Below are 18702 nucleotides of genomic sequence, written 5' to 3'. Positions count from 1 at the left end.
ACGAAATTAACGTTGCGGTCATTGTTCACACAATTTAACACTTCTTGTTTGTTGTTTTTAAACGTAGCTTGGTTGTTTTTAAACGTAGCTTTGTTCCAGTTTTTGGAAGCAGGCGAAACGTTTTGCACCGAGTCCCGCGTGTAGTACGTACCTTGTTTTGATCGGAGATCATAATTTTCTTTCTTGAGCCATGAAATTTCTTTACGAAGCACTTCGACAATTTTCTGTAGGCTGATAATACGTTCATTTAATTTTGTTGTAACACCATTATCATTCACATAATGACTGTTTTTCACTACGGAGCTGTAATTTTCGCGCACAGGAATATTACGAACACTTGAATATGTCGCCACTACTGCAAGGAAGATCTCTAGCCTCAAAACAGAGCAGTAGTGTTGAGTGTGTGCAGATATGGCTTTATAATCATGATACACTTATTATACTTTGCTAAAAAATCCACAGCCAAGACACCCAAATAACTGATTTTGCAATACTAAGTAGGACCTATACCAAATTATTTTAACAGCAAATTATGTCAAGTGTATTACTCATGAAGAGATACTGTTAAATGAATTGATGATTCTATTGAGATGGGGATTGCCATTTATATGATACATACCAAATAAAATGTGTAAATATGGTATCAGAATGTACATGTTGAAGAATCTGGATGGTTTTGCAAGTAAGTGATCTGTGTACAAGGGGACGCTTGACAGTATAGTTGGAAAAGTCATGCTGGAAAGCTCATTTCACCTTTTTTTAAGTAGCCATATGTTGGCAATCACACACATTTACATGGATAGGCCTAATTATTAGGAAAGCCATACATTATCTAAAACCATTTTGCTTATAAAAAAAAACACTAAGCTTAAATAGGAGGAGCATCCTTAAAGAAGTATCTGCCAAACTGAGTTAAGGAAATACAATTGTTCTGTACTCGCAAAGTGTAATGATAAAAAATGGGGGATGAGATACTATATTTCCACAGAATTAACACCAGAAAATGACCTCAAAACTTCCACCAACTGTCAAATAAAATGCAAATATGCCTCACATTGATAGGCAGTATCAGATGCTTTCATACTATTCATGTGAATGTAAGGCTATATACCAGCTTAAGATAACTATTCTTTCATATAACAGAAATGCTCCTTTCCATATAGCTGAGATACCGAGTCACAGAAAGGCACAAGAAAAAGACTGTCAGACAATCAGCTTTTGGCCAACAAGGCATTTTTCAGAATTAGGCAAAACATGCGTGTACACACACACACACGCACAAATGACCACAATCTCTGGCAGCTGGAGCCAGACAGCGAGCAGCAGTGCATTATGGAAGAGGCAACCAGATGGTGGTAAGGAGGAGGCTGGCACGGGAAGGGGGAGGGATAGCAGGGTAGTGATGCTGGGAGTGCACAGGGACAAGGTGGAGAGTGGAGCAGCTAGGTGCAGTCAGGAGGTTAGATGGAGGTTGGGGGTAGAGAGAGGGTTAGAGGAAAAGGAGAGAAGTAATAAGACTGGGTACTGGGTGTGTTGGTGGAATAGAGGGCTGTGTACTGCTGGAATGGAAACAGGGAAGGGGCTAGATGGGTAAGGACAACGACTAATAAAGGTTGAGGCCAAAAGGGTTACGGGAATGTAGGATGTATTGGAAGGAGAGTTTCTACCTGTGCAATTCAGAAAAGTTGGTGTTGGTGGGAATGCTCCAAATGGCAAAGGCTGTAAAGCAGTCATTGAAATAAAGGATGTCATGTTGGGCAGCGTGCTCAGCAACAGGTTGGTCCAGTTTTTTCTTAGATTGTTGGTCGCCATTTGTGCAGACAGACAGCTTGTTGGTTGTCATGCAGATGTAGAATGCAGCACAGTGTTTGCAGCTTAGCTTGTAATCACATGACTGGTTTTACAGATAGCCCTTCCTTTGATGGGATAGGAGACAGGGCTGGAGGGATATGAGTGATGAGGCAAGGGGTTAGGAGCGGGGGTTGTGTAGGGATGAACAAGGATATTATGTCAGTTTGATGAGTGGCAGAATACCATTGTGGGAGGAGATGGGAGGATAGTGGGCAGGACATTTCTCAGTGAGACTCTCAGTATATTTAAAGAGAGACCCTTCATCTCTACAGATGCAACAGCCATTGGTGGCTAGGCTGTATGGAAGGAACTTGTTGGTATTGAATGGGTGGCAGCTGTCAAAGTGGAAGTATTGCTGGTGGTTGGTAGGTTTGATATAGACAGAGGTACTGATATAGTCATCTTTGAGGTGGACGTCAACATTGAGAGAATTGGCTTGGTGGGTTGACTAGGGCGAGGGGAAGTGAATGGGGGAGAAAGTGTCGAGTTTCTGGAGGAATGTGGATGGGGTGCCCTTGCCCTCGATCCCGATGATGAAGATGAGGAGTTTGGGATTCTGGGTGTTTAGGAAGGATTCCTCTAGATGGGCCATGAAAAGGTTAGTATAGGATGGTGCCATGTGGGTGCCCATAGACATACTCCAGATTTGTTTGTAGGTAATGCCTTCAAAGGAGAAGTAGTTGTGGGTGAGGATATAGTTGGTCATGACAACTAGGAAGGAGGTGGTTGGTTTGGAATTCATCAGGTGTTGAGAAAGGTATTGTTCAATAGTGGTAAGGCCATGGGCATCAGGGCTGTTAGTATAAAGGGAGGTGAATCAGTAGTGATGGGCAGGGTGCTGTGGTAACAGGACAGGAACTGTAGAGAGTTGGTGTAGGAAATGATTGGTATGTTTCATGCACGAGGATAGGTTGCTGGTAATAGGCTGTAGGTGTTGATGGTAGGGGTCAGAGAGAGATGGACATTGGGGAGAGGTTCTGGGACGGGCCTAAGGATTTGAGTAGAGACTGGAGATCCTGCTGGATTTCTGAAATGAGGTCACTGTGGCAGGTTTGTAGGTGGATGAATCCGACAGCTGGTCGAGTCCATCTGCCAAGTAATCCTTGCTGCTCAAAACAACAGTAGTGGAGCCTTTGTCAGCACGTAGGATTATAAGGTTGGGGTCATCCTGGATTTTCCTTTGTTTGAGAAATGCTACTTTTCAATTCACTTTACCTGTACAAAGAATACTCAGTGAGTAAAATGGAGCTGTATGAATGTAGAATAAAAAATGATATGGGAACTATTTCCCCCAATGAAAATTCGAAGAAATGTGAGAAAGATTGTCCATTAGAAAACATTTATTCTGAAAGAGTGGGAACCAAAATGCCGCCATAATGAAGACAAGCAGAAATTACCCTGGTCAGGTCATGCATAAAGATTCAACAAATGTCCAATAAATCCTAGATTCTGTTTTGAACTGCTGCATGATTAGACATAATTAGAGAATATTTTGTTTGAGACTGGGAATTCTTAATATTAGAAAAGAAGAGCTGTTTCTTCCTGTGCATGATATTTGAATGTTTTAATCACTGTTTTGTAAATGCTAGTTCAAAACAAAATGTTTATTTTTCACCAAATATAAACACTTGTTTATTGTTTGAATAGTATTTTGTTTGCATTGGTATGGATGTACCATTAAGCTTGTCTGAAATAATGCATACAATACTTATGTGTTGATAGCATGAAGGCTTTATCAGACTATTCCACTACAGCTGCCAGTAATGTGGTTTGCACCTAGCACCCTCTCATGTGCAGACATTACTTTAGCTGTCAATATTATGCGAGTATAGAACAAAAACTTCAAGGTCTTGCTTGAGTATGTTTTCAGCTTGTAGCTCATTCACACTCACAAGTTTCTGTATGTTGGTTAGTAGTTCATGCTGCTGCCCATGTCAAAATATGGTAAGAGTTAATATTTCACTGTGGCTCCTACTAGAGTCCTCTCTGCTTTCATCACTGAAGACTACAGCATGTCATGCCATCTTCGAGTGATCCTCAGACAGCACCAGTCAAGCTATGCATGTCGATGCTGTGGCATGAGTCGAAGAAGGACTAGAGGTGTGTGCGCCCATAGTTCCACTGCCACCGGCGGTGGCCGTGTGGTTCTAGGCGCTGCAGTCCGGAACCGCGGGACTGCTATGGTCACAGGTTCAAATCCTGCCTCGGGCATGGATGTGTGTAACGTCCTTAGTTTAGTTAGGTTTAAGTAGTTCTAAGTTCTAGGGGACTGATGACCTGAGATGTTAAGTCCCATAGTGCTCAGAGCCATTTGAACCAAGTTCCACTGCCAATAACCAGTTCACAACAGTTTGTGTCAACATGTCTGGGTTCACAAGCCCTCTTATCTGTGCTGTGATAGCTGTACAATCTGCCATTGCTGCCCTCACAACACAATCATCCTGGTGGGCATCTGTGCTGCATAGGCATCCAAATTATCATCTATGGGTGTGAGAACATTCATGTGCTACTGGTACCAGCATCATTGCACATCTAACACAGCATGTCCGAATTGTGTGGCAATTCTTTGAAAGGACCATCTTATCACTCAGAAGGCCACAGTTTAATCCCTTTCAAACTTGTGCAGTTGGCTGAAGGGAACATGAGTGCATCTCCATGACATGTTTGCCTGATTGCTTCAGACGTGTGCACCACACTGAGTTTTCTGGCTGTGAGCATTCCCTATTAAAGAGTAGACACAGGCTCACTGGTAGCTATGCCACTACACTATCTGTGGGTGGATGATGTTCAAATCATTATCAGTACATCTACTATCCCCCCAGGTAGCATATGCCATAATCAGACCAGAATCAACGTTGCCTTTCTAGGTGTACTAATTTCTTTTTCTGCCTCTGTATGGGGGCTACTCAGAAAGTAAGGTCCGATCGATCACAAAATGGAGGTGGCAGTAAAGATTTGATGATGCTTTGCATAAATGTAGTGGACAGTGCCTCTAGTATGCCTATCAATTGTGCCACATAGGCTTGAAAGTAATGTCAGAATGTGAGAACATAATTCATGAAATGCTGCAAGGATCAGTACTGGTCTCCCTCTTGTTTAATTTACATAAATGATCTTTCAGTGACTCTGAATTGCAGTGCAGAAGCTATAATGTTTGATGATAACACAAGCATAAATCCAAACTCAAACTCAGCAGAAACAGACCAGATACCATCTGAACACCCCTACAAGTTGTTCACAGCTAACAGTTTAAGTCTCACAAAGACTTACGTTACACAATTTAAAATGAACAATAATGATCTGTTGTGCCATAAGTAGACATTAATGGCCACACACTAAATGAAGCACATTTTATCTTTTGTGAATATATATCCTGACTTGTTCTATATCCCTGAAGGTTCTCTTTATGTATGGGATCTATGGAACGGTGTGAGTAAATGACTGAATATCAACCAGAAATGGAAAGTAAACAACCAGCTACTAACTGAATTACGAAGTCAAAGCAAAAACAATTTTAAAAAACTTATTTATTTGTTTGTTAATCATAAAATACAAAAGTAATTGGAAACAAAAAGTGTTATTAGTGACAAGAATACAGGATTTTCTTAGAGGTATATATATGGTCTTTCAAATTCCAAAAAGTAATCTTATGTTGCTGCTATTTAAAATAAAAATAACAAAGGATTATTTATTTTGTGTTCTTTATACACATATTTCTACCAAGAAAAATTGGTAGAAAGTTAAAAACAGAAAAATAGGCTGTGAGAATTTTGTTGTGGAATGAAACTATATATGAGTGGTATGGAGCACCACTAATAAATATGTTAGTGAATGTTGTGTATCATCAAAATAACAGACAGGTATCGGATTTATGTGTTTCTTGTTATTACTGTGTAACACACAACTGCATTAGCAGCACAACAGGAACCCATATGGTTCATCCACACAACCGAGATTCATTATTGATGGATTGGAGTAAGGCAATTATACACCACCTACAACAGAACTTACTCTAGATAGATTGAGGCAGCTAAGGCAGGCCATCACAAATATGTCCAGAATGAATAAATATATTGAGACGCTACATTTTTTTCAAGTTATAGCAGACAATACAGTGAATTTCCCAATATTCACAAGTAATTTTTATTGACATAACATTCATGGGACATGATCAAACAGTATCAAGATAACTAATGACTCTGAGCACTGTGGGACTTAACATCTGAGGTCATCAGTCCCCTAGAACTTTGAACTACTTTAATCTAACTAAGCTAAGGACATCACACACATCCATGCCCGAGGCAGGATTTGAACCTGCGACCATACCAGTCACGCAGTTCTGGACTGAAGTTCCTAGAACCGCACCATGGATGTGTCTCACCATCAGGGGAAGAGGTTCCATGGATATGATCAAACAGTAACAAGATAACAGCACCATGGACCTGTCTCACCATCAGGGGAGGAGGTTCCATGAATGTCTACCATATTACCCCAAATGTAAGCAAGGACAGAACTCAGGGTATGGTTTATATGTGTATTATCATGGCTATCATACCATGTGCTTAAAATGTTTCCTTGAGCATTGCTGCACACTATGAAGTGATTCTGGTGAAACAGCCTGCACATTGAATTTCATCTGGAATCAATGCGTTACAAGGCATTTCATTTCTTTGGGAGTCATCAGTGTTTTGTAATAAACTTCTTGCATTAAATCTCACCACAGGTAAAGGTGTAGATGTGTTAAGTTAGGTGAGTCTGCAGACCATTTCACATTTCCTGAACAACTGTTCCAATGCTCTCCAAATGTCCCCTTAAGAGGGTCTGTCAACATACGTGTGGAATGAGACGGATATCCATCATGTTGGTACCACACTGACTGCCTTATGTTCAGTGGGATGTTTTCCAATAACTGCAGCAGTAGTATATCTTAGGAACTCACATTACTTGATTGTATTTAGAATTCCATCAATAACACAGAGACCAGTGTTGCAGGTTTTAAAAAGCATGCACCAAATATTGAAAGACCAAGAACATTCTTTGAGTCAGCATGGATTTTCAACTGATGATTAGTGGACTTTGTGAAGACTGACTTGCCTACGGTTTGCAAATGATGCTTCTTCCTTAAACAAAATTTTGCTTAGATATGCCGCCTCACTTTGCACTTTTTGTAGATAACATTGAGAGGGCTGTAATCAAATTTGGATAGCCACTGCCATGAAGCTGTAGATGTAGTGAAATTTGAAGAAGACGAAATATGATGGAATGCAGTGTTCGCAGAACGCACATTTGATTGATACCTCTTGTACTTCCGAACTACCAGTTAGTGACATTTGCATTGTGTGTTACCCCTTTAAAATGTTAGTTTAATATCTTTCATCAGTTGCTCTTCTTTTCCCTTGGCATATTTTACTCTCCACACTACAAGTTTCTAGATCTTTATTTATAACGTTTACAAAGAGAGAGCATGACTGCTTGGCACAATCTGGACACTCTTCAATGTACAACTGCACCGCTTCTGTATCAGTTTCACAATGTTCACCATAAACAATGCTCAGTGCACAATGTGAGTGTCTCAATAGTATTACAAGCAAGTTGTCTGATTGCTACAACAGCAGAACACAGACTGGTGGGCTTCATTCACTCAGGTAAACACAAGAACCATACCTGAGTTTTGTGTTTGCTTACATTTAGTATAACAGGGGAGATGTTGATGGAACCTCTTCTACTGGTGGTGGAACAGTGGTTTGCAGTGCTGTTATTCTGATAATATTTGACCAAGTCCCACACATGCTCTGTCATTGAAGTTCTCTTAGAAGCTTCTTTCAAGTGCCACAGAAAAAAAGTATATACTTCCATTAGAACAGAAAAAAGTAAGTGTCATAATTTGGAGACTATAAATGATGAAAATTGCTTGTGAATATCAGGGAACTTGCATTATAGTCCACTATAACTAGGCAAAAACTGCACTCACACAAAAGTTATACCTGCTCTGTTTTACAGCAAGGCATGCTTTGGTAAACATATCAGATAAGGCAGGATCAAAGATATGCAAACATATTTTTTCTCAAAGTGAATGGAATTGTAATTATAGAGGTACCTGTAATAAGTTATTAAGGCAGAAAGTAAGAAAGCCACATTAATAAAAACATTGAGAAAGGTGAGATCAAGTTGTGATGGCAAAGTGAGAAACTTTACTTAATATGTGGAAAACTTTTTAGAGAAATAAAAATAGAAGGTACAGTTAGATGCATTACAATTTAAGAACTGAATGGTAAGGTACAACAACATTTATAAGCTTTTTCCAATCCATGATTGTATAATGCAGCAAACCCTGGTAACAATATCTGTTTTTTCATATTTATAAGCATTGATAGTACAAATCCTTACTTGTTTAGTAAATAATGACAATGAAGATGCAGCTGTTTATAATAATTACTATCCAGCATAAAGAAGAGAATTAACTGGTATTACCAATGAAGATTTCTAATTTAAGACAAGGGCTATAAGAACTTTGATAAGGTACATGAGAGAAAATCTTAGTTCACTTCCTTAGATTATTGCTCAGTATCACATGATCATTCATTCAAAATTTCTCTTCTTACATGAGAAATATGCACATGAAACCGATAACAAGGTCAGCAGAAATGGAGCAACTGCTGAAACTGGATGAATAACGAAGAAAATGATGGGTTATTAGAAGGACAGAGAAACACAGCTAAAAATGAATTGAAGTCAACTCAACACACGTACAACATATTTTGACTGCATCTTTAACTCACTCACTTTTATGTGTGTAAAAGTTATTCACACTTGTAATCTATGCTTTGTACATGAAATTCATAAATAACTAAGAAGGAAAACAGCAATGACTGCTTGCAAAAATAGTTACAGTCAGACTAGATATGTAATTTATCAGTGTTGTCAGTTCATTCTTTTCAACCAATCAGAAGCAAAAGCTCATACAAGTGGATTGGAAGAGCTGTGATGAGGTTTGACAACAGAAGTCTATGATGTATTATATGGAGTTTCAGTCTGATTTCCGTTACTCTGTACATTATTCCTATTACATATAGCTGCTCAATGGCACATATTATTTCTTTAAGGTACAGTAAATTTCTGTTGTTCTTGTTATTTATTTTGATTGGCACAATGTTTGAAAGAACAAATTCCATTGTCTATCTGAACATCAGAAAACCTGTTCATTATCTGCTGAGCCTTCAGGCAGCAGAATTACCACTGATGATTTTTCTTGTTCATTTCCTAGCACCCATGCTGGCATAGTATTGAAGTGTTTTTTTATGGGTCTGTTCCTAAGACGTAACAGTTGTAGCACTTCCGGTCTTACATAAATCTCATCATTTGACACACCTGTAAGATAAGTAAATTTTAATAATGAATTTGAGCTTGTGATGTAGCAGATCAAGCAATTAAACAAGTAGAGAACATTTTAACTTTGTCAGAGAGCATATTAACTAGATTTTATACAAAAAAATTTGGAGTTAATTGCTGCTGTGGCTTGAATGTCAATATCTGTATATCAGACTATACTGGCTATTTGAAACTAGATATTGAAACATAGCAAGGTTGAACTTTTAGCAAAGTATGCTGTTGGGAAAAGTGGTCATGTCTGTTGGGCCATGGGCATGATGTCAAAGTGCACCCAGAGTTTCTGTAAACTATTGTTGATTTGAACATGTTACAGTCAGTGTGTAAAGCATATGAAGACAATTGATAAGTATCAGACAATGAAAATGTAACACCAATGCATGTTACTGGGTAAAGAATTAATATTTAACAAAGCTCCCAATCAGGAAATTAAAAATCAGAGAGACCAAATCACACTAGTTAAATAGCTATGAGAATATTCAGTACCAAACAGTGATTAATATGATAGTATATGATAAATAATAACTATAGCCTGCATGTTTATAATGTAAATCGCTGTTATGGGATTCTGTTCCTGACAAAGTACTAATGGTTTTTGAATTCGATGCATTTTAGCATGATTCTTATAACATCACAAAAAGCTGATTAGAAAATACAGTGGTCTCATATGGCACACTGTTGTTATCTGTTTGATTATTATGTTATTTGATACACTGAATTTATACATGTCATTTGAATGCACATTTTAATAATTAATGGATTTCAGTGAACACTGAAATAATCATCTACTGTCTTTATCATCACCACAGTACACACATACATCACATGATCATAAAGCATCTCTTATAATAGAATTTTTTAAATTTATACCTGTCATGTGAATAATAACATCGGACAGTTTAAGAGGAAGGTGGTCTTAGGTACACAAGAATAGTTGCTAGAAGCCCCATGGATGGTTCTGGCCAGGATATTGGATGTAAGAGAAATGTTGAAGCTATCCCAGATCACCAAATAAATTTCCAGCCAGGAGATATGAACATCCATTCCCTCTTTTCAAATAATATCTTGATAACAACTTAGTGAAATTGCTATAAAGAACTTAGTAATTTATTTTCATTTTCCATTGATCATTTGCGCAATAAATCTTAATAGTATGGACTGAGTCATTTTCATTTACACTGCAAATTAATTTGTAAATATGGAAACATGCTGAACATTTTTAAGTTGTTTTATTTTTATTTATTTATTTTTTTATTTTTTATTGCTTATACATATGTGAGTTACTAATTCTCACCAAACACCTTTTACACATTACAGTAACAGAAATTCTTCTATAGAATAAAAGGAGTTGTCAAGGAGAAACTTCTTCAGTTTGTTTAAATATTTTACTTTGCTGTTTGTCAGACATTTTATATCGCTTGGTAATTTGTCAAAAATTTTAGTTGTGGCAATGTGCATCCCTTTTGTGCTACAAATAACATTAATGTTGAGTATGAAAGTAATTTTTTCTTCTGGTATTGCAGTTATGCACATCATGATTCCTTTTGAACTGCAGTGGATTATTTACAACAAACTTTATGAGGGAATAAACATACTGTGAAGCAATAGTCAGGACACCCTACACCTTAAACAGATTTCTACAAATATGTCAGCTTACTGATTTGCCTCTCCCCAAGATTTTCAATGATTCTGAGTGCAAATATGGCTGAACTATGTTGTTTCAGGAGTTCCAAAAGTGCTTTTTCCAGTTTAAATTCACATCAGTGTGGGCACCTAACAATTTTGAATTTTCCACCCTGACTGTTATTTTCTCACCATGAGTTAAACTTATTGGTGCAGTACCGCTAGATATGCAGAACTGAATAGGTTGTGTTTTTTAAAATGGAGGGTGAGACCAATTGTAGAAAACCAGTGAATGATATGTTTAAGAACCTTGTTTACCATTTCTTCTGTTGCTGCATGTATTCTTGGACTGAGTACAATACTAGAGCCATCTGTAAAAAGAACTAATTCTGATTGTTGTACAATAGATGGAAAATAATTTAAATATATGAGGAACAGTAGTAGATGTAAGGCTGAGCCTTGGGAAACTTAGTTTTCTACATATTTGACTCTTGGTCTGTCTATTTTTTGCCTTCACCCTCCCATATCTATCATAAACAATGCACTTAGCTTTTTGCTCTTATTAACTCATGTATGATGTTCTGGCAGTAATATCTGTCTTGCATATTACCCTAACTTCCACCTTGCAGCTCTCAGGTTTTCAGATCTCGTGCAGTACAGTCCCCAACAATCAGTCTTTCCTTCTCATCCCATCCTGCAAGTCTCCCCTGACCTGGGGTTCTGGGTTACTTTTCCAAACTCTACCCCTTTCCTATACCTCACAAGTCCTCTTCCTTCACTCCTTCTCCTTATCTTTCAACCCTTCTGTCAGAAGAAGGAACCACTGGCTCCGAAAGCTTGCATATCTATACCTTATTTACGTCTGTTGCTGCCACTTGGTGAGTACATTTTTTTTTTTTTTTTTTTTTTTATCTGTACAATTACATTAGATGAGAATATTGTGATTCACACAGTCAAATGCCTTAGATAGGCTGCAGGAAATTCCAAATGGCACTATTTTGTTATTTTATTCTCGCAATATTTGGTGATTGAACATGTAAATGGCATTCTCAGAAGAGCAACTCTTCTGAAATCCCAACTGTGATTTGCGGAGGATATCATAATTGCTCAGGTGAGATGCTATTCTAGAATTCATCACCTTCCCAAAAAATTTGGAAAATGATGTCAGTAGTGAAACCATTCAGTAGTTATTGACATCTGTTCTAACACCTTGCTTAAAGAGGGGTTTAACAAGGGCATATTTCAGTCTCTCTGGAAAGATGCCTTGAGTTAGTGATACATTACAGATTTGAGCTAAGACAAGGCTTATTATATGGGAACAAATCTTTAGTCCTCTACTGGGAACACCATCAAATCCAGATGAGCTTTAATTTTTAGAGGATATATGATTTTCTTAATTCCAGAAGGAGAAGTTTGTGTTATATTCATATGACTGAATTTTGTGAAAGTTGCTTTTTCAACATACTGCTGTGATTTTTCTCTTGTACTGTTTGTCCTTATACTTTCTGCTATATTTAAAAAAATGATTATTAAATATATTTGGTACCTGTGACTCACCATTTATAGCCTTTCCATTCAGCTCAATAGTGATGTTATCCTGTTCTGTTACTGATTGCCCTGTTTCTCATATCACTATATTCTATATAGCCTTTCATCTGTTGTTGAAATAATTGATTTCTGACATTTTACAGATGTTCCTTGATTTTTAATAAGTTTTCTTAGTAATTCTGAGACGTTTTTGTAGTGTGCAACTACTACAGGATCTCTTCTTGTTTTCACCAATAGATATACTTCTCATTTCCTTTCACAAGATACTTTACTCACTCTAATGATCCATGGTGTTGTACATTGTGTAATGTCCTCTCTGATTAGCTTATGCAGGAAGCTAATTTCAAATAATAATATGAATTTATCATGGAGTAGATTTAATTTTATGTTGAAATTTGATTCATTATAAATTTTATTCCAGGTTATCTCTTTAAACTATGTTTGAAAATATTTGTCCTGTAGTAATTAATTATTCTGATTTCCACTGAGGAGTATTTATACTGTAAGGCACTGTCTTATTTATCCTGACTGACTTTGCTTTGTGATCAGCGAGATCATGGGTTAACAATTGTTTTCTTACTTTGAGTGTCACCAAAGGAAATACCATCAGTTAGGGTTCTGCTGTCTTTATTCACCTGTATAGGAAAGTTAATTATTGAGATCAAATTATAGAATCCAAATAAGATTTCCACATCATTTTTCCTATCAAAATTCCTTAGTAAATCTACACCGAAGTCACCACAGACTATTAATGCTTGCTACTACCTAACTGACAGTGTAGCAGGGAATGGAGACTCCTCATAAACAGTTCAAAATTTTCCAGTGAGGAACTATATGCAGTTACAATTAAAAGTGATCTATTTTTCAGTATTAATTCACAAGTGTGATGTTGGCACAAAATTTACTTGTGTCAATGTTTTTGAAGTTGTGTTCTGTATGAATATAAATAACTTTCAATGGAGAAATAACAGTGGCAACTGGTGGCAAATATTTTTTTTAATACATGTACCTAGGTTTTGACACTTCTAAGGATGTCTGCATCAGAATGAAAATTTAAAAGCAATGAAGTAACTTTGCGAGAAGGCAATAATCAAAGTTTAGGGCAGACATGCTCAAGTCAAAAATTAAAAATTAAAAACATTCCAGCTTTGGTATGTACATCTATATTTTATGGAAGTAGCTACTTCTGCAGTCACACAGCATCTACCTGGCTTTCATAGGATTGTTGTTTATGAAACCCATGTTGATGTCTACAGAGGAGATGTTTGATCTATAGAAATGTCATAATATGTGAGCATAAAACATATTCCAAAGTTCTACAATAGATCAATGTCAAAGGTATAGGCCCATAATTCCGTGCATCTGTTCAACATCCCTTCTTGAAAAGGGGAATGACCTGAGCTTTTTCCAATCATTAGCAATGCTTCACACCTCTGGAGACCTATGGTTCACTTCTGTTAGGAGTGTAGGAATGAACTGGTATCCAGTCAGGTCCAGTGGCCTTTCCTCTTCTAAGTGATTTCAACTGCTTTTCTATTCCTTGGTCACTTGGTATGATATGTGTCATTTGCACCTATGCAATGATTTAAAGGAGTAACTACCATGTGATCTTCCTCTGTAAAATAGTTTTGTAGAAAGGCTTTTAGTAGTTCAACCTTTTCTGTGGCATCCCCTGTTTCAATGCCATTATGACTACTAACATGGTTGTCCAAGCATGGGTAGTCTTTTTCAGCCCTCACAGTTTTACTCAGCACGTATCTGTCTAAAGCATGTTGTATTATGCTCTTCAAATCCGTCAACTGATGCAGAACACTCAGTGCTGGAAATGAAATTTTTGTGTTTGCTTGTCAGGCAATCTGGAATTTGTCTCTTGTCACCCTTGTTAAACAGAAAGATCTTCCTACCATTCTTTGTATTCCTGTTTACAGCCATATTCAGTGAAACTGTAATGGACTTATGATCACTGATTCCATGTTCTGTGCTGATTCAAAAAGTTCATGTCTTTTTACCACCAGCAGGTATAAGATTTTTTTTCATGAATTGGTTCTCCAATTAACTGTTCATTATAATTTTTGGGGTAAGGTACTTAGAGAAATTTCAAATGATTCTCTGTGACTACTACTAATCCTAATCACTTGACTCTCCTAGACTATAGCAGATAAGTTAAAATCTCCACATGGTCAGGAATATTACATGAAATGTTTTCCAAGTTTCCCCTCAGGTGTTCCTGCTGAGGCAGGGAGTCTATAAAGGCATCCAGGAGCCAAGTTTGTTCTGTGTTTAACACTTATCTGCACTCAAATTTTTTCACATTCTGAATCAGTATTCATCTAATTAGATATTATTGTATTTTTTATTGCTATAAACATACTTTTACCACCAGCATTCATTCAATTTTTATGATATACATTCCAGTTGGAGTCCATATTTCATTGCTGTTGACATGCAGTTTCATCCAACTATTTGTCCCTAGTATTATGTGGGTATTTTTTACTATCTATAAATGAGACTAGTTCCGGAACCTTCCTATAGATGCTCTTGCTATTAGCTACTACAGTATTAACATTTTGTATCTCCAATCTTCTATGATGAATGCTATTCTGTATGCACTTAGAATGTGTCTTGTCAGGTGTGTAGAGGGATTTCTCTATCCTAAGAAATCCACATGTGCCTGCTGCACATACTCCAGTACCCTGGTAGCTGCTTCCTGCATGTAGTGCACACACCTGACCTAGGGGGCTATACATTTCTCCACACAATAGCAGAGGTCACAAAATCCACATCCACGATGATCAAGGAATTGTCTGAGCCTCTGTTTCAAGCTTCCCTATTACCTCCAAACCAGAGGACCATGGCCATTTGTGGGAGCGACGCTGCATAATGTTAGCTATGTTTTCACTCTGTGAGCATGACCCACTGTCTTCACCAAATCAGCCTGCTGCCTGTAGGAACTAAGGACGGTCTGTGAATCCAGGCAGCAGGCATCAGTCGTACTGACAAGAGCAATGATTTGCAGCCGAGTGCACCCAGTGTGCTCAGTCACTGCCAGCAGAGCCTCCTCCACATCTCAGACTAGACCCTCCAGGCAAGCAGACAGAGTGGACACTAGCCTTTTCCAACCTGCTCTGGCCATAACATTGCCCTTGCCATGGGCCCTTACAGAGCACACAGATCAGAGCAAACTGTCTTTGCTGTGTGCGTACCATGAAGTGTATAACATTTTAGGCCATGTATCGTATACTGATATACTGAATTTGGTAGTGTATTTAATAGTACAGCACTGTTTGCCTCATGCTGTGTACAACAACAAGATCAAATACTGGCAAATAACACCCATAAAAAATCATCACCACAGCAGAACACAGTGTCATTACAGTTTTTTTCAAGATAAGAAAGAAACTGAAAAAGGAAACAAAGGACCAAAAATGCAGCTGCAGGAACAGATATAAGTGTTAACTAGACTTAGTGAAAGTTTAACAATCATGAACAGCACATATCTAAATTTATATTAATGTCTTAGGAAGACATTTGGCAACTGCTTCAGACACAAAATGTTTAAGACATTTGAACTTAATTGTTCAGGTTGTTGATCTGAAAGGAAGAGTATGATACATATCACATACCTTCCCCTGATGAAGTGGAAATAGTGTCCTCTGAATTCTTTTCCCTCCAGCTTAACTCCTGTAAAATACATGTGAATTAAACGAACAGTTAGCAAATGAATGTCCTAAGTGCATTGACACTTGTGAAACTGACAGCACTCAAAATTTATGGGATTATATAAATTATATTATTTACGCAAATTACTCAAGGTGTATAGTTCACCACATTTGTTTTGAGTTCAACTCAAAAAATATTTTACTAGGGAGATCAGCTGTAGTTAAAACTGAGATGATTAGAAAGAGGATACTTTTACATTTGTCCTCCAAAGCTCAGTGTTGTTTCTTGGTGCATGGTGGTCACAATTGATAGGTTAATAGTGGAACAATCAAGTTTTACACACTTTCCTTCAGAGATATACAGAATGAGGGAGGAACAGTGTATACCATCCATAGAATAACTCTTAGGCAATCTTAACCAAAAGGGCTGGGAAACATTGTGCTAACATTCTCAGTACAAAAATAAGGATTCTTTACTCAATTTTGATAATTTATACTAAAATAGGTATCGATCATTACTTATCAGATGGGATTTTCAGGAACTGCAAATCACAAAAAATGGTAATCAGTCCATATGTGTTCCAATGTGTCACAGAGTCTACTTATACATCTGTCCCCACATGCACCAGTATAGTTGGCTCGCAATGTCCTTCCTAGTTCCTGATTGACTTAGGCCAGTAGAAGGTGGCAGACTAGAGGCCATGAAAGTTTTATGCCTGTCTACTGCCAACATTAGTGATCTAAAATACAGTACCTATGTGTACTGTAGCCATTATGAAGTGATTGCCTTGTTGTACTGTGCCAACTCAGTAAGCACACGTGAAGTGCCAGAACTTTGTCAGGAAAGTGCAACTTGTTCTCCCTGTACTACCACAGTCCCTGTAGCTGCCAATGTGTTGGGCTCCAGTAGGTGGAGCTTGCTTCCTCCACTCCTCACACCTTCCTGAAATTTCAGTCAGGACATTGTGAACAAACTATAAGTGTGTAGCAGAGGTACACAACCCTCCTCTCCTACCTATTTAATTTGTATATGGTATATAAGAATAATAACTATCTGTGTACAGCCAACTATCTCTCACTGTGATGTGTGCATAAAAGGAGGTAATATATTTGTTCATTAATCCTGGAATACATACTTTCATAATTTTAAGAGTGGACTTGTGTCCTTCACCTGGGGAACATTGGCAACATTTTGAGACTTATTACATAAGTTTATTAATTAAATGTAACCTAGTTTATGACTTGTCACAAATGAAAGTTGAGAGCATTGACTTTGGACCTAGAGTTCTGTCAAAAAACCCCATAAACATGTATACATTCCCATGCACCAAAAGCCGGCCGGTGTGGCGGAGCGGTTCTAAGCGCTACAGTCTGGAACTGTGCGTCTGCTACGGTCGCCGGTTCGAGTCCTGCCTCGGGCATGGATATGTGTGATATTCTTAGGTTAGTTAGGTTTAAGTAGTTCTAAGTTCTAGGGGACTGATGACCTTAGAAGTTAAAGTCCCATAGTGCTCAGAGCCATTTGAACCATTTTTGAACCATGCACCTAAGGCCTAACAAAATTTCCTTGATCCTCATTTTTCATATCAAACTTTGAGTCTCTATGGAAGCTTCACTTCAGGCATTGGAATGATGAAAGACATACATTATTTTTGTACCTCCTCCATAATGTTGCCATTCACTGACATATCATCTGTATTATTTATTAATAATGATTATGTGATTCATCTTCCTGCCAATGCCTGGAGGAATATTGCTGTGGAACTTTATTTTATTTCTCTCTACAGTCATTTGAGATTGGTAACCATGTGCCTCCTTCTTTTACTAAATCCTGAAATGGAAACAAGTACTTTCCCTTGGTGGCCGAACTTCCCAAAATGGGGGACTCCTGGCCCACTATGCCATATGCTCATTTCCATTTCCATGGCAGCACAGCTGCTAGCCAGTGGAGGTTTCCTTTCGTCCTCCTCTGGGAGACCAGGGGTATGTCATTTAGCTTCCCTTTCAAACTTAGTTGGCAGTATCACATCTTAGCAGAAGAACAGAACTTTCACACTGTTCTTAAAATTGTGCCTGCTGGGTAGAATCTTCTCTAAGTCTTCTCTGTTCAGAGAGTAGAGGGCAACAGATACTTGTGTTTTTTCCAACCCTAATTGGGTTAACATCTCATGCTTTATGGTGGGTGTGGGCAACTGGTCAGTTTGCCACTCTATCCATAGAGGACTGATGCTGAGGGTTGTGACAAGTTTAGGGAGAAAAAGATTGTGAGTTGAGAGTCCGCTGAGAGGAGCTTGTGAGTATCGATGCTGTACTGAAATTTGGAGATGTAATTCTAGGTGGACTTGGATTTTATGAGTTAATATCTGTTTAAATGTGTGGCACCTTCAGGCAAAGGGAGTGACTATGTTTATATTAAAACAACTTTTTGCCTGTGAAATATGTTACATCGAGTGAAGCTTGGTGTCAAAAATTCAGTTTATTAGGGGACCTTGTATCTGTTTGTGTAGATCCTTCATGTAGGTATCATTAGGCTTGTACCCATCCTCCCCATTTAAAATCACCAAATTCAATTTCATGTGTGTAGCATTAATTCATTTTATCATAATAATAATGGTGAGTTAGTATTGTATTTCAC

At 37.9% G+C, this 18702-nt stretch overlaps 1 protein-coding gene across 1 annotated transcript in view; it reads right to left on the bottom strand.

Moving 5' to 3' along the window:
• Window positions 1-5529: 5529 nt before the first annotated feature.
• Window positions 5530-18702, bottom strand: part of LOC124595263 — a 43919-nt gene continuing 30746 nt past the window's right edge. Inside the window, exons 2-3 of the mRNA XM_047133928.1 lie at window positions 16032-16089; window positions 5530-9219 (exon numbers count right to left, since the gene is read on the bottom strand). Coding sequence (XP_046989884.1) covers window positions 9038-9219; window positions 16032-16089 — 240 coding nt within the window. The 3' untranslated portion in view covers window positions 5530-9037. The remainder of the gene's footprint in view (window positions 9220-16031; window positions 16090-18702) is intronic.

This window comes from Schistocerca americana, chromosome 2 (assembly GCF_021461395.2).
Source record: "Schistocerca americana isolate TAMUIC-IGC-003095 chromosome 2, iqSchAmer2.1, whole genome shotgun sequence".
Classification (NCBI taxonomy): domain Eukaryota; kingdom Metazoa; phylum Arthropoda; class Insecta; order Orthoptera; family Acrididae; genus Schistocerca; species Schistocerca americana.
Note: the sequence above shows the minus strand (reverse complement) of the source record. Positions and strands in the feature narration are given on the sequence as shown.